Genomic DNA, 26,358 nt, shown 5'->3' on the forward strand with positions numbered 1-26,358 from the left:
AACCCTAAGCTGATCAGGTCCAAGATCTGTATCAATATATAGTGTCTTCTGCCCATTTCTGTAGGAAAGTACTAGAAGTTCTTGTGCTTGGTCTGCAGGATTACTTAATTGCATAAGTTATTGGCTTCAGTCGACTGGTACATCATACTGATTGAATCAAGTCCTTCCCTTCTGACAAAAAAATTCTTCTTTCTTCTTCCTATGTCTTATATTTATGATAGTTCATTGATCAAAGCAAAGCAAGCTGTCAGAGTATGTCTGTGCAGCAGTCAGGATGGTTACAACACCTGTCCAAGGAGCTCTATGAATATTAGGGCACAAAGCTGTCTCAAGGTTATTCAGCAATGCAGGCAGAAATTGTATTGGGCTATCCCAAGGATGAAGATTCAAGTAAAGCCACCCTAACTTCAGGAAGGGGAGGAAAAAGGGACAGGAATAAATTTGTGATAGAAAACAGCAAGGAGAGAGAGGGGCTGGCTTCTCCTGCCAGCATGAAAGTGGGAAAACTGGTAGTATCAACTCCTTCTGTGAGGGTCTATTTCTCTCTCTCTAGTGACCTAACTGGACAGACAGACTTTGACAAGGGCAACAGCTGCCTGCCTTGATTTCTAAACTTTTCACATACTGGATGGAATTTGCACCAGGCCCATCACCAGTCTGACTACATCTACAATGATAAGTAAAACCAGGCCAGGAATTGTTCTGCAACCTTGAGAGCAGGTGGTACAGGATGTTCATGCTATGCTGCAGAGCACTTGGCCCTAAGTCTTGTGTGGACCTTATGTGTCTTGGTTTTAAGGCATAATTAGTATACTGACAGTGATTTTTTTTTTCCATTTCAAATTATCTGAAATAACATGAGATTTGTGTTGCAGACCAAGGTTATATGCTGCTTGATGCAAAGGTGGCATGAGGGCCTGTGGAGATGTCTGAAGGATCAAAGCGTGCAGGGAGAGTGAGAGTCAAAGAAGCCAAACCTGATGCAATCTCATCCATGCTGTCTAATGGGAGTGGTCCCTGGCACATACTCTTTCTCAGACTATTCCCACATATTGTCTCAGAGCACTAGTTGGCATGGGCCAAAGCCAAGACAGGTAGCTTGCTAACATTTAGCAGTATAGATAATCAGCATTGGACAGGCCATCCAAGCTCCTATTTACAGTTCTGCTTCCAGAAACAACCAGGAGTACTCCCCAGATATCAGTGACATTACAGGTGCAGAATTAAACGAGTCAGTTGTCTAAAGGAAATGTTCAGCTGATGAGCTAATTTTTGTTTCCAGAGTTTTCAGTTGGGAAAATTTTAATGAGAAAACATCATGAGAATAAGGAACCGATTCACCCCATCTCTTCTCATGAAACTTGAGAATAGTCTTTTTCTATGTAATCAGTAAGGAAAATATATGGAGAAACCAGGATTTAATCAGTCCTCACACAACTTGACTGTAAGTCAACAGCTCAGATGCAAGAGAAGATGGACAGAAGATGAAGTCATACTCTTCTCAGAGTTACACGGGGAAGAACAAGGAGCAAAGGGCACAAGCTGTGGTGAGGGAAATTCCAACAGGATATAAACAAACAAACAAAAAAAAAGTCCCTGCTGCGGGAGGTGCAGCACTGGGACAGGGCCCAGAGAGGCTGGGGAAACTCCCATCATTGGCCCTGAGCAACGTAATCTAACTTTGAAATTGGTTCTCTGCTGAGCAGGGGTGTTGGTCTAGAGACCTTTAGGGGTCCATTCTGACCCAAAATATTATTTTAAGCATGTTTTAAATTTATTTGCTTTTTATTTCTAGCAGTTAGAACCTGTAAACACAAACAGTTTAAAACTGATAACACTCAGGTCAGTATACTTCCTTCATGGTTTCTCCTTTTCCTGGTACACCCCACAGAGATGAAAAGTTGAGTTTTCAGTAAATCTCTGAAGAAACAGTCCAACTGACAAGGAAAAATTTTGGCATTAGTACACATAATAATAACTGGCAGAAATAGCTGGATTTGAGTGACTACAAAAAGAAATCTCTTGGGACGTGTCAGACAATGACACATTACAGCAACTCGGGGAGATGTACAGCTGACACAGAGACATCAGAAAAAAGCATGTGGCCAGTATTTTCAGCTATTAGGGCCTGTCAGCACTGTGAATTTTTAATGATCTCAATTATTCCAACTACAGCATTGTCAGTAGTTTTGCCACATGGAAATACTAGACATAAGCCAAGCTCTGATGTTGTGGCATGACTCAGGGTGGGACACCTGGGCTGTCTCTGCCACTGACCTTGCTCCACTGTTTGCAGCAGCAGTGACAATAGTATGCGTTTTCCAAGTGCAAAAAATGCATCCTTTCAATCTTTCTCACCTTCTCAGAAGAGGCTGTTGTCTGCATTGGTTGTGGGTAAGACAAGAACACTGTACCAGAGGAGACTGAGGTCTGATTCTTTCAAAAGAGATAGAATACCTCTCTGAATTCTTTGTAAGTTGCTATGAGAAACTGCATGCCAGTCTCTGATTTTAATGCCAGCCTTGCACACTTATCATGGCCAGGAATCTTCATTCTGCCTTTCTGGTAGTCCTTCATTGTCTAGTCTTCCATTGATAGGCCATGATTTTTTGAGTAACCACTGCTCCCTCCATCACATTGAGCTTAGTCTCCATTGTTCAACATTCTCTGAAATTGCATGGGACACCTATTTTTCTACCTTTTGTAGTTGTATGGGTTTGTCATTCTCAGACTTTCTCATTTATTACCTGCTTAAGGTGAAAACAACTTTGCTTTTGCCTTTCTGATGACAGCAAGGGACAACAAAAGTGGGGAAGTTGAGTGTGAAAGGTAGTGAACACTAGACAAGGGTGATAGACTATCTGGCATGAAGGATAAGGAGTGGATAATTTAACATACAGCTTGTGACAGAGATTACTTAAACCATCAAGGGAAATATGATGAATAAGAACATGGCACAATCCAGACCACATGCCCAATATCAGCAACAACCCATACATATGCTGAGTATGCTCTAGAGAGTAGCATCTAGACTGTACGGAACCGAGCCTCCAAAAAACCCTCTGGACGTTGGTCCCAGTCACCACATACATAAGGGGGTCATTGAGCAGCACGTATGCTGAAATCAAAACCAACAGATTAATTTGTGTAGATTCACAGGCTTTCAGGAGAACCCTTACGTGCACTAAACCTCTAGCTCAAGCTTTTCTGGAAACTAAAAGTCTGGTAAAAATCATGTATAACTACCCTAATCAGACAGGAGCTGGGATACCTACCAACAGACTCTCCTTATGACAGAAATTTATTTCCAACGTCAGGCATTTGCACTAGAGATGGCTCTGAATGACCACTGGCTCCAAGAAGTCAGTCCTCACATATTAAACAAGTTTCATAATCCAGTTTGGGATCCCCAGCCTAATGTAAAGCACAAGACATTGACAATCAACTGTCTCCACACATCTTTGCAGGTTCAGAATGTGTAGCCTTTCTATACTGTACCATATACATAACAATGTCGAGGCTGTTTGGCTTCCCTGTGCTTCAAGTGAAGCTACATTTAGCAAAGCAGATGTAAAAACAGCATTATGAAGCCTTTAATGCTAAATTCTATAATGAAATTGGTTAGAATCCAAGACAAAAACTACAAGGTCTTTTTTTTTTTTTTTTTTTTTTTTTTTTTTTTTTAAATTCACGTATCAGCTTCATTTTCTATCAGCTGTAATAAAAGGGCCAAGAATCAGAAATGAATGAAAATGTTTGTACTGCATAGAGGCAAAGCATTACTCAGGCTGATTTTTTACAGTTGTACAGGCTTAAAAGAGATGAAAATAGTACAACATTATTTTTATCAGGTTGGATTAGAAAGCAATGATGAAGCAGGTACTGTGAAAAAGCAAGGTATCATCCTTACAACCTCTTTTCTAATCATATACTTCAATTTGCATTTCCTTTCTAGCGAAAACTGCTGCTGAAATAAATTTAAAACACACATGCTCTCTTTGAAATTGTATTTATGATTCTATGGGTGCAAATAAGTAATTAGATTCTTGAAGAAATTTGCCGAGTCAGTGTTTATTGAACATTTCAACATTTCAGTACAAGGACTAGACAATGTTCCCAGTTGAGTGAATAGATAATTTTGCATTGATTTCAACAGCACAGGACCAGATCCTAATTCCCTTCTTTTTCAGAAGAAAATATGAATTTTGTGATAATGACTGCTTACAATTGTTAGCTGATCATAAAAGGCTCCATTTTTTTTCTGTAAACAAGACTCTTTCTCCTCAAATCTAGTGGTAATACACATCATCTCGCAGTACAGATTACCTGGCCTCACTGAGAGCAACACAGATGGAGTTCATCAAACAGGCAAATCTCCCTCTATTCTAAGAGTATCTGTTCCTGTGCTCTCAGTGCTCATCAGACATGAGATTTTACAAAACTCTGAAACGGTGACTAAAAGCAGCCTGAGATCAGCAAAGCATTTCAAAAGCTCCCCGTCTGCTTCTTCTCTCTGACTTCTCCTTGCATCACAAGCAAGAAAAGAAAGACCCAGACTTAGAGCAGAGTATTGAACACTGCAGAGAATGTCTTGTGCTATGCAGTGCTACGCTGCCTTCTCCTCATGTCAAAGACCAACAACCTCACAGGCAGCAGGGAACAGAAATAGCCACCTGGTACTGCCACATATTCCACAGATGAGTTCAGTGTCAAGGAGGCTTGTGATCACAGCAAATGAGAGGAGAAGACTGAAGACCGCTCACAAAATGCAAGTTTGGACCTTACAAATGCAAACCCCTGCGTAACTTAAAAGTTGCTCTCATCCTATCAGGAAAATGAGTAAGGAATGACCTGCATGCAGACAGAAATCACAGTCAGAATAATGTCTGCTTCACATTCGTATCAATGCAATAAAGCCCATGAGAACATTTGCAGACTGCAAATGATTTTTTGAAATTATTGAGTTTTCAATGAATTTGCATACAAACCATTCACAACTATGTTACAAGAGATAAAATTAGTCTACTAAGTTACAGCAAAATATTCACTGAATTCTCTGTATCAGCTTCTGTTACAAAAAGGTCAGTTATAATTTGTAATACTCTCTGTTGAAACTCCTAATTATTTTGCAGGTCATCGTATAACTATAATACAGTATACAATCAAAATAGGTTATGAGTATTTAAAGTAGACAAATATGCCCTTTACATAGGTCCTTTGGCTTTTTATTTGTACAGTACCATGACAATATCTCTGAAGCACTATCAAAGTAAAAAAAAAAAAAAATCACACTGCTAATGATAAAATGATTGCTTAAGGATTATAGTAATATGTTACATTCACAGCCATGAAGGTCATGAATGCATCTCCTTTAGAGCTCATAGTTCCTTGTTGAAACTAGATTCATGTTATTCTATAGACTCCAAAAATAAAAATATGTGCTTGGAAACACTGGATTGTGTCTTTCTAGGGCTGTTCTGGAATAGACAAGACCAGGGCAACAACACTGGTTGCATCTTTACCAGAAAATAAAATGTTCCTGAGCACTGGCACCCAACTCCTTGTATGGTAAAATTCCTAGAAGAGCCCCTAACACGGTTTTGACCAATGCAGAACTGAGTACATACAATTCCTGGCTGCATTTCAGGTGTTAGCAAGGGACACAGCCTATTCCTAATAAGCAGATTGTATGAGAATACCCTGCTTTGAAAACAACAGGAGTTCAGTAATACAAGTGTGGGCTGTACAACTCCATTTAGCCTCTGTGCTAAAGAATAGGCCTGGGTACATTTAATTTGCTAATATATCCATAGCTAGTACATACTGCTATGATGAAACACGAGTGAACTATTCAGGGACTTATTTAGGAGAACTCCTTGTCATTTGCTGAAAAATTAAACAGCTCACTGAAATCTTATACGTCTTGTATGCATTTGCCCAAGAGACTCACTGAAACAAATACATTGAACAGAATAGTCTAAATTAGACTAACCTGGCACAGTATTGCTACCTGGCCATTGTGTTCAAACATAGTGTTTACTGGGAGACGAGAAAGCATTCAGAAGTACTTTTTTTTTTTTTTATTTTGCAGTGCAGATTAATAATATGTATATATTTTTGTCATGAAGAAAAGTGGAGAGAGTAAAAATAGCTCTCAAGTGAGATAGCTGCTATTCACTCCCCTGTTCCTGGAATTATGACAGCCATTATATAACCAAAATGAAAATTAAATTAAATAAACAGCATAAGCTAATTGGGTTGATATCAAATAAAACTATAATAAGTCAAAGTGTTATGTGGCAAAGGTGCTGACAATATGTGGCTGTTCCTCACCCTTAGTGGTGAATAGAGATTCTGCCATGTGTTTAAAACTTATTCATCAAGCATTTCCATGGAAACACACAGATGCACAATCCTTGGATCACTTATTTCAGAAATTGCTGCTCCCAAGGTTCACTCTGGAGTGAGAACTCAGATCAGGAGACAGTGATGGGCTGCGATTCTGATCTATAAACCTTCCCATACAGGTATTCATTGGGTCTCACAGTAGGAGAATTTGGGTGAGGGAAAGAATGAAAAGGCATCTTGCATAAAGAGAAAAAGACTAAAAACTTGACCTTAATTTTTCCTCTCAGAGACTGCCTGAGAGTTGAGAAATGACAGCACTGGAAAGAGCCTGAAGAGTTTACGAAATGGCCAAATGCCCCCAGGAACATTAAAATGTCTGCAAGAGTGTTAGCAAGATGCTATACTGAGAGAGACAGGCTTGAATGCAGTCACTGGGTTTGCTTGTCCAAAGCTGCCCTCTTACATACCCAGATGGGAGTCAGCTCTGGTGAGACCAGAAAAATCCTCCCACGTTGGAAGGGGCAGGTCTCTGAAGCCCACTTACAGTGACGGTGACAGCCCACCACCATCTGCTGGGGAGCGCAGCAGCTCCTTGCTCCCGTTATCAAACCTATGGCCACTTGACCAAATGTGGCCCTTACCTCTCTTGGTGGGTCAGCTCATGTACTGTGACACACAGGAAAAGCTGGTTATGATGCACAAGGGCTTAATCAACACAAAGCATTTTGAAAGCATCAATAAAATTTGTTGTATGAATAAAAGGTGCTTCATTGCTAGCAAATACTTCTATAGGAAATAAACACTTTATGCAAAGCGAGGTAGATGGGTACTGCATATGACTGATAGGCATCCTTGGATGGGGATGTCCCTTTAGATTTCTTCTGATGCCAGTAATAAAATCAGCACCTGTATACTCTCCAAGCCCCGCTACAGGTTTTATTACACTTTGCTGTTTCTGGTAAGAAATACGCAGGCGTGGAGGTCTAGGACATGGTTGCCTTTAACAAGCAAGGTCAGAAGTAAGGTATATTCTCAAAGGTGACAGGGGACACATCTGCACACTGTCTCTGTGTTCATGCCAGGCTCTAACTGGGAGGGGAAAGCAAAGTAGTCATAACACCTTAAAGACAGTGATCCACATTAAACCAGCATTACTAGTTTACCATACAGTCCATTAAATCCTCAAAAGCCAGAGATTTCATAGGCTGTTCGTAAGTATTTGAGGGGTCCATTACCACAGGGATGTGATAGCTCCTATGGACTAAAATTTCCTTAGGCTTAACAGAGAGTTAAGCGTAAAGTGTGAAGCCTTAACTTCAAATTTTCTGGCTTTGGCTTAAATCTGCCTCACAAGGTTCCTGCAGTGCCTTTTTATTGTGTTTATTTCGTCATACGTTATATAGCATTAGTGATAATGCAAGCAGGCACGCTGTCACCAACTGGGGTAAGTTCATTCAGAAATGACTGCCTTGTGACACGACTTCCAGTGCTGCCACTACCATCAGCCTGAATGATTCTCTTTTTAGACACAGCAGCAAACTGAAAAGGTGGTACAGGATGGAGTGCAAAGTCTTAAAATACAGAATTGCTATCAAGTTTCCATGCTACTGTTGGCCTTTGAGCATTTCTTTGAACACAGGGGGTGAACAGAGACTTGGCTGGCAGTGGAGCAGGCCAGAAGGAGAGATAACCAGTCTACAACTCTTTTTTTTTTTTTTTTTCCCTGAGTATTTCAGTCACCCCTAAAACTTTACAAGGGTCTATGATCTTTCTCAACAGGGATGAGCCTGCACATCTTGAAAAAGCTACAGGTGCCACGAGACTCCACAGATGATCTGCTGTGTAGCATGTTTCTAAGAGTGAGACTAAAATGCTCTTCGAGCCATACTGACCCCCCAAGAACAGCCCCTTGTGCAACCCTCTCTCTGGACAAGAGCACAGGCTTCCCTGGTAGCTCCTCCATGTGAAAGGGTTTGGGTCTGCTGCCCAGGGCAGCGCCAGGTGGAGACACCCAAGCCCGTGGGGTGCCAGAGACAGGATTGTTGTGCCAAGCAGGAGCTTTGATGGGTTTATGCCCCCATTTCCCAACCAGGTGAGTGGTACTCAGAGGCAACTGGAGCTCAGGGAAATGAAGTGCTTCCCAACCCAAGCTGCTTGCTCCCAGCTCTCTGCTTGAAGGTCACTACCCACAGCTGGCCTGGGCAGCCCATGCTTGGGACTGCACAATGGGTACCGCAGCATGTCAGTGTAAACTCTGGCCATCACAGGGCACGCTGACAACATGCAGGTCAGCGTGTATAGGCAGAGACAGCCTCACTGTGTCCTCAAGTCTCATGCAAAACACATTCGATTAAACCATTCTCCTCCTCAGTAAACTATTTTTTCTTGCACCTAAACATAATGAAGCTATTTATCTCAAAATGCTGTGAAAGTGGGGAAAAAAAAAAAAACAACCAAAAAAACAATTACTGTAATTTCTCATTTTAAATTCTTGTAAGACACTTACAGAGGAATGCTGTTTAGGTCCATACCATTAGAGTAAAAGGCACACTTGAATTAAAGGCCACAGGCATACTGAATTAAAATGAAATACTCTTCTGAAGTACTGTATATTTTACATTACTGGGAGAAGGACACACAATTCCCTGTCTCGGTATCAGCAAGACATTGATTTTCTGTGGAAATATGCTTGAATTGCTCTTGGTATAAAATGCACTGTAGCCTTCAACAAGAATAGGATTGTTTCCTTCTAAAAACTATTGGGTTTTTTTTAAAACTCCTTATACTTATTTAATACTTTCCCCATAGCAATGCAGTTGACAGAAAAAATAGTTCAACAATTGCTCATTTTCTCTGCTCATCTTGTTGACTGAAACCCCCAAGTGAATTCATTTCCTCATTTATAACTGCTATCTCCCAGAAGATCTTTCTTGGTGCGTAAGAAATCTCATTTATTAAACTGTAGGGGGGGGGAGGAAGAAAGATCTGCTTAAACACATCTTGCAGGATTTAAATATGGGTATAAATAGGATGACCTGATCAATAGGAGATGAGGGTTTTCCTTCAAAGTATTTTTATTTAGCAATAAATTGAGGATGCTTGGCATCATTTGAGTTTTGTGTTGTGCATCTATTAGGCGAACAAAGAGCAAGGATGATAATTTTATTGATTAATAGCAATTTCATGCCAGTAATACAGGAAGAAGTTGTGTGTTGATTTACATAAATAATAAGAAAAATAATGTCTGCCTTTTTCTTGTTTGTTTTTCATGGCAGCTAACGTACTGGAAGAAGACTCAATGGAGCAGGACATAGAGAGCCCTGTCACTATTCATCAGCCAAAGTTGCCCAAACAAGCTAGAGAGGATCTGCCAAAAAATATAAACAAAGAATGTGCCAAGAGAAAAATCCAGAGGTATGTTAGGAAAGATGGGAAATGCAACGTCCACCATGGGAATGTCAGAGAGACTTACCGTTACTTGACTGACATCTTCACTACCTTAGTCGATCTCAAGTGGAGGTTCAACCTGTTGATTTTTGTCATGGTTTACACTGTGACCTGGCTCTTCTTTGGAATGATATGGTGGCTAATTGCCTACATGCGAGGAGATATGGATCATATAGGGGACAGCACGTGGACCCCATGCGTCAGCAACCTCAATGGGTTTGTCTCAGCCTTTTTATTCTCAATCGAGACAGAAACCACCATTGGGTATGGTTACCGGGTCATCACGGACAAGTGTCCCGAGGGAATTATTCTGCTTTTAGTGCAGTCTGTTTTAGGTTCTATCGTCAACGCTTTCATGGTTGGCTGCATGTTTGTGAAAATATCCCAACCCAAGAAGAGGGCAGAAACCTTGGTTTTTTCTACAAACGCAGTTATTTCCATGCGGGATGGAAAGCTGTGTCTGATGTTCCGAGTAGGAGACCTTAGGAATTCACACATTGTAGAGGCATCAATACGAGCCAAGTTGATCAAATCCAAACAGACAAAGGAGGGGGAATTTATACCACTCAACCAGACAGATATCAACGTAGGTTATTACACAGGGGATGATCGTCTCTTTTTGGTTTCACCACTGATCATCAGCCATGAAATTAACCAGCAGAGTCCTTTCTGGGAGATTTCCAAAGCCCAGTTGCCCAAAGAGGAGCTAGAAATTGTTGTAATCCTAGAAGGAATGGTGGAGGCAACAGGTAACATTTCTTATACTTTGTATAAGGTAAATGCTTTTATTTTAGAAAGGAAAATTAGTACGTTTGCTTCACTTTAAAGGAATCACTTCATTAGTCATTACATTTGAAAAAGGCATCAGTTATCTGGTTAGCTTCAAAATTAAAAGCATGCCCAGTTTAATTGTCTGTTCCATCTTGCCTAATGGAATTAGTGTTGTTTCTGCTCTATTTGGAAAATGGGATAGCGTTTCTCATTTTCTAAATTTTTCACAGCATGTCACCCAGTTATTTGTCATTCTATTGCAGGAGCAACTAAACAACTAGGACCTTGTGGAATATAATGATTTAGAAAAAAAAATATATAAAACTCTGTTTATGATTAATGTGGAAGCACCGTAGTTCCTGCTGCTTCCAATCACCCATGGGTAACTGCAGAATAACTGCCTGACACGTAAAATTCTTAGCCTGTTTAGATCCAGTAAGAAGTGATAATGTGCTCAGTTTTCTCTTTTTGCTTGCTTGTTTGCTTGGTTTTGTTTTAACTTGTAACATGGGGCTTGTTCCACTTTAGGTCACAAAAGATCTGTCTTATTTTGTATTTCACTGAGGCTCCCTACACATTGGAGAAGTGTACAGAACACTTAAAGCTGGTATATATAAATAAGGAATGTTATGTCACCAGAGTCTTGAGAGGCTATTTCGGCATTACCTACAATTATACAGCAGAACATCAGATACCACTTGATGTGGAGAAAATAGTGCTTGGAATTCACAGCAAATGGACGAGTAATGTTTACTCTTTGCATTAAAGCCAGAATAGTAGGAGGATACTTTCTCTAAAACTGCTCGATTTCCCAAAGTCAGAATGCCGGTATACTTGTTTTAGAAGATGCAGGTGTTTTTTCCTGTTAATGACAGCATCGATCTCTAAAGTGACTAAATATGATCAATACAAGGGAATGGTGATTAGAAAATGAAGAAAAGATGTGCCTGGGGAGGATGAAACACTGAATATAGAAATAGAAGAACCAGGTTTGCCATTTTTCCCCATTACTGTAGCAAAGTCTAGGAAAGTTTGAGGATGCAGATTACACATCTCTGACAATGGTACAACCTTTCTAACCCTGACTCATGTTCTGCAACTGGAGCCAGGAAATAAAGAACAGTCTCTTACTAGAACATGTGTGCGTGTTTCACACATCTATTATGTGGTGTCAGAAGAAAACTGCATTTGTCACCATATAATAAACGTGTGAGACAAAAATGGAGCAAAAAAAAATTGAAAGGAACTTGGCAGAGAATCTGAAGTGGTAAATGTAAGGCTTCCAAATTTTCCAGGAAGTAGGTGGTACTGAAGAGAAATTAAGATGAAATGTTTAGTGTTTCTGATATGTGCAGTAGACAGAGATTTCAAACATCTGCATCACCTTCAGGTGAGACAATGAGGAAATTGCTGCTTGTTAGCTGAAACCATTTTGAAATTTCTGAATTGCAACTAAATGAACTTGACATCCCAAACAGCGGTGGATATTTTCAAGTTTACTGAACACCGTGTTTTTCAGAAAAATGATTGGCAAGTAGTAGAAATGTAAAAAACATCTCACTGAAAATACCTGTCAGATCAAAAGAAGGTATACTCCTGCATCAAATGTAGCTTTGTTGTCCTGAGCCTCCTTACTCTTCATTGTTTAATCCTCCCTCCCTGACCTCATCTTGTCCCCTGCACACTCACATCGCTCTCTGCGCTCTCCTTTGCTGCTTTGATACTGGCTACATCTTCCACTCCACCATTATAAGCCCTCACCAGAGCGGACTAGATCTCAGACTGCTCAGGCTGGCAAAGTTTAAGTTAAATTTCTAGAAGAGTCCATATTAACAAAGAAACTGGATGCAGTGATTTGAAAATCCACTGAAGCCATCCAGGATTAAGGTGTTACCCTGGTACCAGACAGATAGCTACATTTGCCATTTTAAGTTGCTCTATTTTGTTCTGTTTTGATGAGCTTTCTAGCTGCATGAGATATGAGGGAAGGGCGTCAAATAATGCCGCTTAACTATGGCATCAGAAATATTAACATCATAACCCCCAGCACAATTCCTAAAACATGTTTGTGCAGAAGTAGACACTTGTTCTGTACTTTGCCCACATGCTTTGGGTTATTTTTGTTGAAGGTCAACTTTCTACCAAAACTAGATATTCTCCCTCTTTTAATTTACAAATATTTTCCAGTGACATCCTGGCAGACACTAAGAACAAATTTAGGCCATCTATTCACATTTCCTTCTTAAACCCCATGCAGAGTGAGAGTTGCAAAAGAACTTGTTTATAGCAGCAATCTCCAACCCTGGAGAGCAAGTAATACACTCCACATCATACCTGCCAACATTGGTCAAAGTCATGGGGTACAGAAACATTAAAGCTGAAGCTAAGAAAATGTGACCTCAGCTATATATATATTCAATATCATTGCTCATGGGTCAGAAACAGACTGAGAGCATTAGCTTATGTTATTAATCAGAAAAGTCACTCCCAAATTTGACCAGTGAAAACAATCCTTTATTTTCAGAGCTTCCCCACTATGACAACATTTATACCTTTAATGAGAAGTAACACAATGGAAAATGCTAAGTATAAACTTTTGCTATTATTTCTACTAATTATTGATAGTACTCTGTTTAAAGTTTTACTGAACAGGTGATATAATTTTATACATAACCATACTTTCCACCTTAAGGGCTCCAAAAGCACATCTACTTATAGTATGAAACAAAACTGTTTATGTAGTGCCATGTGAAATTGCATGTTATGACAGGAAATGAAGGTTAATGCATTTTATTAAATGAAATTGAAATAATTAACCAAACTAAAATTCAGTAGAATGATCAAACCAAGGACCCCCCTAATTCCTTGTGGAAGCATCACCATATCTTTCTGAGATATGGAAAATGTAGATATGTCTTTACCAAGGCAGATACCAAAATATTAGCCTAGGAAGCATCAATAAACCTTGACTGTTCACATTCATTCTACCATGAAGATTACTTTGAGGGCAGAATATTCAACAAGACACTTTGAACAAGCTGTGAAGTCAATCTGACTACTTCATACAGCATCAGTAAAAACTCAAAATAAGTCTTTTTAAAAATGTTTGTTAACAATCCTTCCAATATGCAATCTATTTATTTACAACAACATTCCAAAATATCACTTTGGGTTCAGAGGTTAACACTCTTCCAAAGATTTACTCCTGTGGTTTTCTTGATACTGATGTACATCTCCCAAGTGTCCAAAAAACACAATCATGATATGAAGTACATTAGGCTGCCATGAAGCAACCAACAAGCCTTCAGGAACAAGGGGGCAAAAGTCCAACCAAGTGTCACCATATCTGAAGGACACATCTGTTATTTCCACATTTTGCAGCTCCTGTTCCATATCCCACCATGGTAGAAACAGGTAGGACTGCCAGTGCAATGCAAGGATCAATACTAACTGCAGAAACACAAAAGTAACATCCACCTTTAACAGGGAAGCCATTTATGAGACACTTATGCTTCTTTTAGTGTCAGACTACATCTGTGGCATTGACAGAATAACCCCATACCAACAAAGGCTCTGGTCCCACATGTAAGCAGAACTGAAAAGCAGGATTCTAGCATCCCTCCACTCCTTATGGGAGAGCTGCAACATAAAATGCAAATGAACTAACTGGAAAGAACATAACACACTGATCTCAGCTCAGCAGTATTTGATATTTGCTATTCAAAATTGTTGGTTTATATTGAAATGCCACCACTGCTTTTTTATTATTTTCGGGACACCACAATAAAACTTAAGCCCAAAGATTCTGAACCCTGTCTCCCCTAAACAGCAGGCTCAAAAGCTTGGATTTGAATAAGTTAATTATTTGTTTAAATTTTTTAAAAAAATCTATAAAGAATTTTTGTGATAATTTAATAGCCTTTTGCTAACTATAGGTTTGAAAATTTTGTCTTTTTCACCTAGTGAAATCTATTTTAAAGGGAGGTCTTATCATCATAAGCAAACCAGTCATATTTTAAAAAAATAAATAGGCTTTCCAAAAGTAGAATTCTGATAAAAGAAATAAACCAAGATCAAGAAAAATAAAGTGATTTAAATTGGGGGAAGTGAAGTGGGAAAGTATGTATCTTACAATAGCTAAAGAAACAGAGAGAAAGAAAATGAGAAACTCAGAGAGAGGGATTTATTTAAAAAAAAAAAAAAAAAGAGACAGAGGAGTATCCTGAACAGCCCATAGCCTTCTTAGTAGCACGGTTGCTGAATCATAAGCACCGTGGTTCAAATCCCTCCTCTAAACTCTCATTAATTTACAGAAAAGAGCATTTTCTAACACAGGAAAAGAATATGAACTATTTCAACTTAGTGAAGCCAGCAAGACCCTCAAACTTTGTGAAGCTGGATCTGGCCAGTAGGGTGCACTAGATGACCCTCTGGCAGTTCCCTCTGCCTAAAAATAAAAGAAAATTCAAACAGTACCGAGGGAAGAAAATGATCTACAAATTTATAACTGTCAAAAAATAAGCAACAAAGCTAGACAGATAATTTTAGGTTCATATGGATAATTTTACAAATAAACTTGTAATAGTGTGCATTTATAATTCTGACACACGGGCAGCTTGAGAGCAGTATCTGCGGAATGGGTTATAGCTATGTAAACAAACACACTTGCCAGCTGAGGAAAATGTGTGTGGAAAGCAATAAAATGCTCACATAGATGGTTATTTATATAGTAAATGATGCTATCGACTAGACAAACATTGTATAAAGCTGTTCCCACTCTTCACTACAGCGCCTTTGACTGACTGATTTATTGTTTTTTTTATTTCTCCCAGATGAATTGCCATATTTACCCCTTATCCTTGCCCAGTCCTAACAAATATCTCTCTTTGATACACATGTTAGCAGTTCCAACCCTTCAAAACATCTCAGCAGACTTTTCTTTCTCTCTCCAAATAAGCATTGCTTGGGTTACAGTTTTTCACTAGAATTTTTTACTTCTCTTCTTCGTTTATGCTCTCAAATTGCTTCTTAAGGGAATGTAGATGAAAGGAAGAAAGGAACCAGGATTTTTCACACCCAAGTGTTTTTGCAAGGCAACTGGTGAAAGTAGATTTGATTGTTGTGCTCCAGGATGTGACTAACATACATGGACTGAAATGCAGTTTAAACGGGGTTAAGAATAAATGGCTTCTACTCTAAGATGGCTCATCATCATTTCAGGAATGGTCAGAATACAGTAGCTCTCCAGTCTTCAATTTTCCTTTCTTTTTGTTCTAAGAGTTTTAACATCTCTTGATGCTAGGTGCTAGACTTAGACATCTAGGTTCACCTTCTCATATATTCCCATTTCCCTAGTGCTTGCCAGCAATCCCTTTCACTTATATGCCTTGCTCACATTTTAATTTTGTTAATTTTAGCAAAATATTTCATTGTTATTAATTCTAACACAGAAAATTAGGGATGTTAGCATAAGTGATTGCAGTCATGAGCTGGAGTTCTAAATGACAGCAGGTATAGACACTCTGATATCATTGTGACATTTCTTTCAGGAAGCTTTCTCTACAGGTGGAAAAGATTAGTCCATTTAGTGAAGGAGATTGTAAGGCTTAAATGAGGCAATTACAATTTCACAATAGTTAAAACAATATGCAAAATTTCAAGAAGTCAAGGAGCAAAGTTCATGAGAAAAAAATGTATCGGCTGATTATGAGTATTTCAACCAAAATTTTGGTGGGAGCCATCTGTATTGCTTTCAGGGAGGGCAGGGAAAAGGGATGACAGATTTTGTTAGTTTTATTCTCTGAATAGTGATGTAGTATACAAACGGGTTACCAAGTGTTTGATAATAGCCTGTTGTCCATCTTTCATACCTTTCTCAGCAATCAGTTGCTCAGCTCTTCACAACAACAGCTGCTCCCTCACCCCTAAAGATTCATATATAATACTCAGATTCAAGCAGCAACTCATATGGTAAAATGTAAGAACCCTAAAAAACAGGTTTCAGACCCCTCTGTATTAAAAAATACTTTCCAATAGCTAATTAGATATTATTGAATAATTATGTTCTGAACACAAATCAGACTTGCAGAAGAGCTTCATTTTTCATACCGTGTCCTTGCAAACCATATTAGGTCTCTCTGGGCACTGAGAAAGTGCAGTTTCCAGTTCTTTGCACACTCCTGCAGACCTCTGGTATCAGTGTTGCTCCTTTCCTAGCACAGTGGCAAGCAGAGTTGCCCAAAATTTTGTCTTTTCTCACCACTCCTCACTCCTGAGCCTACACTCGTTATGCCTTGTGGGGCTCATGATCTCCACGGCTAGAGGAATGACAGGATCACAAAACTGTGCTTTAACATTAGCTCTACCGTTGTTTCCTGCAGAAGGGAACAGCGGGAGACTGAGCTGACACCCTCGTCCTTGACCAGCCCAGACCTCACCTGCCACCACCAACAGACTCCCCTTAAAATCCTGGTGCCAAACACCTAACAAACACTGCTGCCTCCAGCATAGCTTCACGCAACTGTGTTTTCTAGCAGGTTTAATACAGAAGCAAGGCATCTGCAAAGGTAATAATAGTCCTTGGGTCTCCAGACCCAGCTGGGACACCAAGGAATGACTGTATTACTAGAGGCACCAAGAAAGTAGAGGCTGAGCTGCACTGAGGAGTGCTTGCGTTCCCTGTGCCACACAGTCTCCATCATAAAGATCTTCACTTTGCAAAACCAAAGGGATGATTCTCTGTAAAGGGTATAGCAGCGTTATCCAGGTCAAAGGATTTCCCACACAGAATTAGCTCACTGAACACTTTTCACCAGCTTACAAAGTGGAGACATAATTTCTAAGCCCTCCTGAGAAATGCTTAAGGACAATGAAGAGCTTTTTACATTTCTGAGCACTTTTCAAGACAATGGCTATTAACCTGAGCATGCTCAGTTTGTTCATTTGCTCTTGAAACGGTGTAAATGAAGGATCAGCACTGAAACGGCTGATTTTAAAAAGGAAAAATATAGCTGTGATTTTAAATTTTCAACTTTCACTTTTGGTCATCTGAGCTTGTTACCAGCCTGGAGGGAAAGGCTGCTGAGCACCCGCAATGAAATCCCAGGCATACACTGATTTGAATCGGGGCGGTGTCTCACTCCTGGAAGTTGCGTCGAAATGAACTGATTCTTTCATGTTGATTGCCTTGTGCACTCATGTTTGATCTGCAAATATGAAGCATACTTGACGAGCCTGCAGTTCAAAAATCTTGTCCATGTTTCTGAAATATCTTCTTACTTCTCCCCTTGGTGTATATTTGCTTTCAGCTTTATATTGTTTCCTCCTGTTCTGTCACACTGAATTGTAATGAAGGATAAACATGTTACATTACACTCCTTGATAACCTCTCTAAGGTTACAAATATTTAAATCGCTTTCTAAGGAATGTAAGCAGATAGATTATTCACCTTCAGCATAAAGTTTAAAGACCTAAGAGAATTAATAATGAGCAAACAAAGCTGCTAAGTAAATGAGAAATTCAAAATCAACACTCGATAGATTAAAAAGAACAAGGCTATGGACTGCACCTAACCCCACCGGCTACATAAAGTACCTGAAAAAGACGGAGAAGACTTACAAGTATATGCTTTCTACCCTAGGAAGCTGCTGCCAGCACTAAAAAGTCCCATTATGGCATAGCTTCTGGGTTTCCCAAGGCCACTATTAAAAAAGTGCTCAAGGAGTTCCAGCTAAAACAAGTCACAAAGAATTGCAGTGGTCTCAGTGGTCTCAATCACAGCATTTCAAGGAAAATCAAAGAGAAATTCAGACTTGCTGACAGGCTCTGCCTGGTTTTCACCACCCTGACACTACATAGCAGCTGAATTCTAGTTTGTCCGTGTAGCCAAAGGGTGTTCAGAGAGCTGCTCACTTGTGTCACTGAAGAGGAGCAAATCAACACCGCACTGGTGAGTCTGAGCCCAAGCCCAAGCAACAGCGTAGGCACTGATTACAGCATGTGCACATGGACGGCTTATACTGGGCAGCCACACATTTCTCGGCACTCCCACCTACAACTTGTAGCAGCATTAGTCTGTGCTGAACACCTGAAGGGAGACTGGCCTGCTTTTTTCACTCAGTGAGGAGGACAATCCAAAGCTTCAACTGGAGAATATGCCACCAAATAGCCATATTCCAGTGCGGCATGCTCTCAGTTTACAACAGTCAGATTAACTGAACAAGTCATTTAATGTTAGGTGCTAATGTCCCAGTAAATGATGCTGAACATCTATGGTTTATTATTACAAAATTATTAATTTTGATATAAAAAACACTTCCTCATGTGACAACCTGTCTAACTGCCAAGAAACCCACATCTCATTTTTCTCATACTCCTCTCCTCACTTCTCCAAACCTGCTGTATTGCCAGAAGAGGTGAAAAGAGAGAGGATCTTCCAGGAGTGATGAGGCAGCTGCTGTGACAACAAATGTGAAAGGCATAAACGCATGTGATCAACCTCATGTTCTTGCTCGCTCACTCTCTCTGCTTCGTTCCCACCAGTCCCAAGGGAATTAAGAGTCACAACACTTTCCAAGATTTCTGTTCTTCCTGGTTTTGACAATTTTGACTTGTTGGGATTTCTGTGGAATGGAACAAAACTTTTGTTTAAAAAATAGGATTTTAATAAATATAGGATTGTTGTATTTGAGATATTATATTCTTACAACTTAGCCAATAAAGAAACTTGATTTAAAGAAATATTTGAAACATGAAAAAAAAAGCAAAAATGAAGGAGATCACCAAACCCAAATTTTCACTGGTAATGAGAAACCCATCTGAGATTTCTGAGGAATAACGAAATTTTATTTAGAAAACCAATTCAGAGGGAGTATTTGGATCAACTCCACTAGCTACTTGGAAATCAATAGTGGGAAGGGTACCCACACACTCTAGAGTGTTTTCTGTGCTGCAAAGAACTCCAGGTTGTAGTTTTCCAGGCTCCTCCTAGCAGTTCAATTTTACAAAGCCATGAACTGTACAAATAGCTTCCCCAGACAGACTTGATCAAGACTTGATCTCAGACCATGAGCACTAGAGGAGGGCAACAGCATATAGTTAGGTCAGTGTGAATGCAGGCCACTATCATAGCAAGGGAATCGGACAGGGCATCTGCTTCAGGATAGTTCATGCCACTGGCCAAGGCTGATAGGGGAGCCAAAGCCCCAGGGACGTCATTGAATTCATAACTGTTATTAAACAGAGTTGAAAGAGGCCAGCATGTCCCAGATGTCACCAAAGTGACAGTAAGAATAAAAGGAAAAAGACGAGGAAGGAAACTGGCAAGCAGCACTGCCTACCTCTGCCCTTAGGTACAGGCTTCCCCAGAAGGTGAATGAGCTCAAGTTCACACATACAATGAACATCGCTGCCCTCACTAACTTTGTTGGAGTAAAATGAGTAAAAATCTCTGCAAACACAGTTCTAAACAATTCATTAAATGACAACTCTTAGCACAAGCTATTCAGCAAATGAATGGTACATACCAAATTAAGTCCTTTTGGTGAATAAGGCCAACTGCATGCTGGTCTGTGTTAGTATACTTATCAGTTTGGGGAAAGTGACTGTTCCTCTCTATTTACCATTTGTGAGGCCACCTCCTTTGTACTGTGTCCAGTTCAAGGCTCCCCGGTACAAGACAGACATGGACTTACTGGGGCAAGTCCAGCAGGGCCACCAGGATGGTCAGGGACTGGAGCACAGGGCATGCACAAGGAGACATGAAGGGAGCTGGGACTGTTCAGCCTGGAGAAGAGACAGTGCAGGGATCTTACAGCTGTCTGAACCTACCAGTGGGAGATTACAGAGAAGATGGAGACAAGCACATCTCAGAGGGGCAGGGTAACAGGACAAAAGGCAACATGTACAAGTCACTATGCAGGTAATTCTCATTAGAAACTAAGAAAAAAATTTTTTTCTTTTTTACCATAAAGCTGGTAAGACCCCGAAACAGGGGCCGGGGGCGGGGCAGGGGAATCACTATCCCTGGAGATATCCATAACTTGACTGCATAAGCCCTGAGCAACTCAAACCATTTGACTGTGCTTTCTGCAGTGGGTACAACCAGATGACTCCATAGATCCCTTCAAGCCTAAATTAGTCTGTGATTATAAAACTCAAAGCCAGCTCCTCCTAGTATTTTATAGCTGTGAAGAATTGAATGGTTTTGAAAAATGAATAGCCCAGCTCACAACCTTCATTGTTCTCCTGTGTCATCATTTAGGATATTGTGGTTTATATACTTGAAAGCTGTTCTGTGGCCACCATTGAACCACTGGAGACTGTAGTGCCTCAGAGAGGGGAGGCAGAACTGTGCAAGGAGTTCATTTCTGTGGGCAGGCAGGCAGCCTGTGCAACGAAGCTTCGCTCCAGGAGGTCTGATGGAAGAGGAAATCATCAACTTGTAAGGCTGTGTTCCGTCAGACAACTCATCTTTGAAGAGTGATCCAAAGATTGTACTAACACACAACATTCCCTATTTGTCCTGGATTTTGCCCTGCTCCCCTGCCCACAGTCACCCTCTTTTGTATCTTTCTGCCCCTCTAGACAGTGATGGAGGTTGAGATGTGCATCCAACACTGCTGTGACTGCCTGCTTCTCTCCATCGGACAGGGTTTATGTGGTTCAAGCTGCCAACAAAAAAAAAAAAAATCGATCTACAAGCAATTGCTCAATTATCATTATTGTTATCATCATCATCATCATCATCGTAACCACAACTAGTAGCCTTGTATCTAGCAACAGAGTCAAGACATTTAAGATTTGTCTTTGGGGGGAGCCCTAAGGCACATCAGGGTTAACAAGTTATTCCACATTTATGACTGATGCAGACTAATATGAACTGAAGAGACAGGGGCTTACCACTAAAGAAGAAAAATCAATCTGACTATGGCAGAGCTGCCAGGCACCACCATAACAAAAAAGATTTATGACTCAACCAAATTGTACTGGCACATTTGCAACAATTTTTTTCACCCTTGCATAAGCAGTATTATCTTACTAAATTTAGATCTCCAGAATGGGAATATATACCCCTTCCCTTTTCATAATTTTCAGATTCTTTTTTCATTAGTCTCTTTTTACAGTGAGAAGACAACAAATGAGCTACTTTTTCAGATAATAAATGCAGCAATGAGTTTCTAACTGCCAATAGGGCCCTGATGGATGTCATGAAAAAGTATAGAAGAGTCCAAAACCAAAGGTTTCAAGTCAGTCAAGGATTTTTGTCTGGCTGAAAATCTGCTTCAAAGGCAGTAGCCACATCTACACAGCTGTGAAGTGGAGGAGGTTTAGCTTTGCAGCCTGAGGAAAATGCCCTTCTTCTACCAGAAGCCAAGGGCAGGCTCTCTTGGGAAGACAGAGGCCAGCAGCTGCCTTCACAACACAACTGCCCCACAGTTTGCCAGCATCAGACTAACCAAGTTTGGTGCTTTATGAGTGATTGATCTGGCCTCATGTTGTGTGCCCTTATTACAGCAAGTCAAGCCTTTCCAGAGCATTTTTGCGAAGTATTCATTTTAGAAATACAGACTGTAAGTACCATTACAGGTTGCGTGTCAGGACCACAGCAAAGCTGTCACTCACAGCACTTCCACCACGATCTGCAGCATGGGGCAGAGCAGGAAGGGGAGCTGACATCAGGACAAAACAGTTGACATCAGCTCAAGGGAGTGCAGAATGAGCACAAGCCCACCCTTCACAACTGGCCTCCTCCAACTATTCCCCTGATGAACAGCAACTGGTCTGTCCCTCTTTCCAAGTTTACAATTAAATTGCTTTTTTTTTCTTTCTTTCTGTAGCAAATAATAATTAGGTGAAAACCTAAGTCCTTTCAAAAGACAGATCTTTCAAAATAGATCCATTACTCATTTTTCAACTTGCAGATCAATTAGAAACAGTTGAATGAAAGTTCCCTGGCTGTGCTTCAGAACAGCTTACTCTATAACTGTGCTCAAACTCCTCTTCAAGACTCTCCCCTCAGGGCCTGAACACAGCTACAACAGGGTTTTAAAATTCTTAACAGTCAAGATCCAGGGTTTAATACACAAAACATGAATCTTAACCTTGCTACATCTGCCTGCCTTTACCCTCCAAAAGTATATAAAATACCGTTCAAGTATTCAAAAGCCATCAGTGATAGAAATCCAGTCCAGAAACACCCCCTACTAATGTGTATCAAATGTTTAATACACAACTTTGAGCCTGATCCAAAGCACTCCCAGACCCGTGGAGTAGGTCTCAAGTCTCTGGTGGCCTTTGAATTAGGACCCTAAAGGAATAAATTGAGCTGTGCAATGCCTGTCAGCTTCCTAATGGTCTCAGTGAAGAAGCAATTAAGACTCTAATTAAAAGGCAAATGGAAGATTAGAAGCAGATAAATGTTTAGTATCTAGATAAAGAATCCATATTGGAAGTTTTGTCTATTAAAAAGGGACTTCACAATATTTGAGGAGATTCCATACCTATGGGAGGAAGGGTCGTATCATGCAGGGTATCTTTCCCTTGGGCATGCTGTATTGCAGCAGCCCAGAAGTCCTTCTGTTCTCTGCAGCCACTGTTCCTTCTGAGTACACATGGAACAAGCCATTCCACAGACAGCCCCAAGAAGTCCTGAATATTTCATCATACAAACTGTTCATGGCAAATACAGACACTACTATGTATGAAAATACTCGGTCCATGAAAATACACCTTACTCTATCTCACTTTCTTATGTACTCAATTCACCACCTCCTATCATGTTTTCTATCTATCATATGTGGCTTAGTATATAATCCATTACAAAGAAAAGAACCAAGACCCAAAATTTCACCAGGCATAGCAGGTCCATTACAAATATCTGCTAATGATGTCATTTAAAAGATAACAGAACTAGAGCAGAGAGCTAGAGACTCTTGTAAACATACAAAGATCTCGAGTCTGATCCTCTTTATGGCAGCCAAGACAGAGATCAGATCTCTCTCAAAACTTTTCATTACACTATGTAAATATCACATCAAGTAGACAAAAAAAAAAAAAAAAAAAAAAAAAAAAGTAGTATCTCCAGGAGTTTCCCTAGAAATTTTTTCCAGATTAAGCCCTTCTCCTATCAGAAGCAAGGAGGTTTCTTGAGCATGAAACCCTGTTTATAATATGACATCTGGACATCATTGTTCTAGAATTGTCATGCTTGCCTCCTCAGTTTTTTTATATTCTCACTTCTTTTTAGGAAGACCCAATAGGCAGAAAATCTTAATATTTCAAAGTAGTCTTCTGAAGAGCCCAACAGCCCAAAATCTAATGCTGATAAGATAGCAGCCAAGTTTTTCTGATGTCCACAAAGCAACCAAAATAAAATGCACAGAAAACAATAAATAATCACAGGAATTTCTATCTAGCAACTCATACAGCATCTTTCACATGAGGACTACAGAACACCCAGGGCATGGTAGGTTAGTGCTGTGAGTTCCCATTCCAACATTCTTCAACCAGTTTTGGTTTCCAGCTTTATGCAATGCTTCACTGTGACATAGAAACCCATGTGGAGGGAGCATAAAATGACCACATTCATCTTTTGGAGACCAAAATAGCAATGTAAATCTCCAGTGGTGCAATATCAGCAGCCAAGGTACAGATAAAAAATTATAGGCTGGTTTGCACCAAGTGAAAGGGGATTTCTGTGACTGAAGAAGACTGGCATGAGGACTTGAAACAAAGTGGAGGGATGGTTCATAGAACTTAAGAGGCATTTAGGCATAGGTTAGGAGTGATGTCTTTAATTTACTGTGGCAATACCACATCTTATACATTAGTATGAGTAAAGTATAGAGATATATATGTGTGTGTGTGTGTGCATATATATATAAAACAGCTGGATGAAAATTCAAACAATATATTTAAGTCAAGTCATGGTGTCTGTCCCTGAGGATGTGAGAGAACTGCTCAGCTAAACTGGCTTCTGGTATGAGTTGTTTCTTCTGCCGTCTCAGAAACTGTTTATGCCAAAACTATCCCAGAACCCCCAAACTTTGGAAAAATGGAGACAGCAAAAAGTAACACCTGAAAACCAAATGTATAAATATCTAATGGTCTTTGCACCAAATATGAACCACTGCTTTGAGTGTGTGATGGAAATGTGAGATTGTTCAGCACATTGGTGCCAAAACACCCACCTCACAGGATGGATGTTTTCTTGCTGCACTGTGGTCACACAGAGGCTGATGTATTGGGACCTGAGGGGATAGACCCTGTGCAGCTGAGCCAGGCAGAATGCAGCATCTCCAAGAGGAGAATATAGGATCAAATTTTCATCCTCTCCAAGGTAACCTTTCCAGGTCTGGCTTGCCCCTCAGCAGCCTATTCAACTGATACTGAGAGTCATGTTACCCAATTTTTATGGATACCCCCATGTCAGGCAGCCAGGCACTTCTCTCCCTCCTCACAGTCCAGACCCTTGGCAGCAGGCTGCATTTCGGCCCAGGCACCTGGGAGGATGTGAGGACTGTCTTGCAGGGATGCAGGAGATATCACACCTGTGGGACCTCATGGAGGTCCAGGCAGTCCTGAAGCAGCTGGAGTCTGACCTTGAGTAGCACTCTTCAGCCTCATTTCCCCAAAAAGCCAGCACGGGGCTATCACTGGCCACTGGGAGAGCAGTACACTTCAGCCAGGTACCTTCCAGGTAAAAACAGCAGTGTACAGTACAGCATGCCTTATCTCCCCTGCTACAGCTATGCAGGCCTTGATAAGGAAAAAATTCCATTTTAAATCAATGTAATGTTTAATTTGAGGGTGGACATAACTTAAGCTTAAGTAGGCAAAATACATAACCTACCTGTAGGTTATTTAAACAAAAAGGGAAGAAAATATCACTAAGCAGGAACAGGCATACTGGCAGAAGATTAGCACTCAGTGTACAATTGGTGCTGTGAAAGCAAAAAAATGCAGGTTGTCTCATAAATCCATACTGGCATTTATAATATGTGTTATAATGTCTTTCTCATGAGACCCTGTAGCATCACACTACAACTGAATGATGAAGCCATGCTGATATAAAGGGGATATTCCAAGCAGGTGGTGATAATATACAGCAACTGTATTTTCCGTATACGTTGTGTAATTACAGTAAGCTCTGTCTAGAAAAATCTTGTAAAAGTAATATTCGTATTTGGGGTAGTACCCTTCTGTTCTCCAGACTGTAAAATCTTGAACCTTCATTATTGTGAAGTCTGAAGGCCTTGTGCTAAAGCAACCCTGAAAACAGTTGTGACCTGCCAAGGACAAAATGTATTTTTCTCAATGAATTTTTAACCACAAGTTGTTAAAATAAACGAGTTTATAAGATGGCAATAGATACCAGAGAAAATGTTTGGGCAGAGGCCACCCAAATATACATGGTCACTCAAATCCCAGGCAAAGTAACAAATGAGTAACAGGGTCCTTTAACTCATTTTGTGGATATGGTGTTTACATATGTAGGAAGAAAGGCTACAGAGAAGTAAAGGAATTGATACAAATCAAAATATACTTGCCAATGCAAAACATCTTGCGGGCTCAGAAGTTGAGTTATACAGCAGTCAGTTGTCATTCTGGTTATAGTTCAGGGTCAATTGCTCCTTCACTGCAAACTCAGAGACCACTAATTGTGCTAAGAAAGAAAATAGCTGCTTTCTACAACCTGGCATAAAGTATTTAGAGAACAGATTATGGTTTATCTTATTTTTTTACTGCTTTGAAAGTTGTACAAGTTTGTCAAGGAAGAGAAAAGGAAACTTG

General features: G+C 40.2%; 1 protein-coding gene across 1 annotated transcript in view; it reads left to right on the forward strand.

Moving 5' to 3' along the window:
- KCNJ6 (potassium voltage-gated channel subfamily J member 6) overlaps positions 1-26,358 on the forward strand; it is a 159,183-nt gene that overhangs the window by 105,708 nt on the left and 27,117 nt on the right. The window contains exon 3 of the mRNA XM_026856353.1: positions 9,624-10,544. Within this exon, the coding sequence (XP_026712154.1) occupies positions 9,624-10,544 (921 nt within the window). The remainder of the gene's footprint in view (positions 1-9,623; positions 10,545-26,358) is intronic.

Source organism: Athene cunicularia (genome assembly GCF_003259725.1).
Source record: "Athene cunicularia isolate RWA chromosome 1 unlocalized genomic scaffold, athCun1 chr1_part1, whole genome shotgun sequence".
NCBI lineage: Eukaryota > Metazoa > Chordata > Aves > Strigiformes > Strigidae > Athene > Athene cunicularia.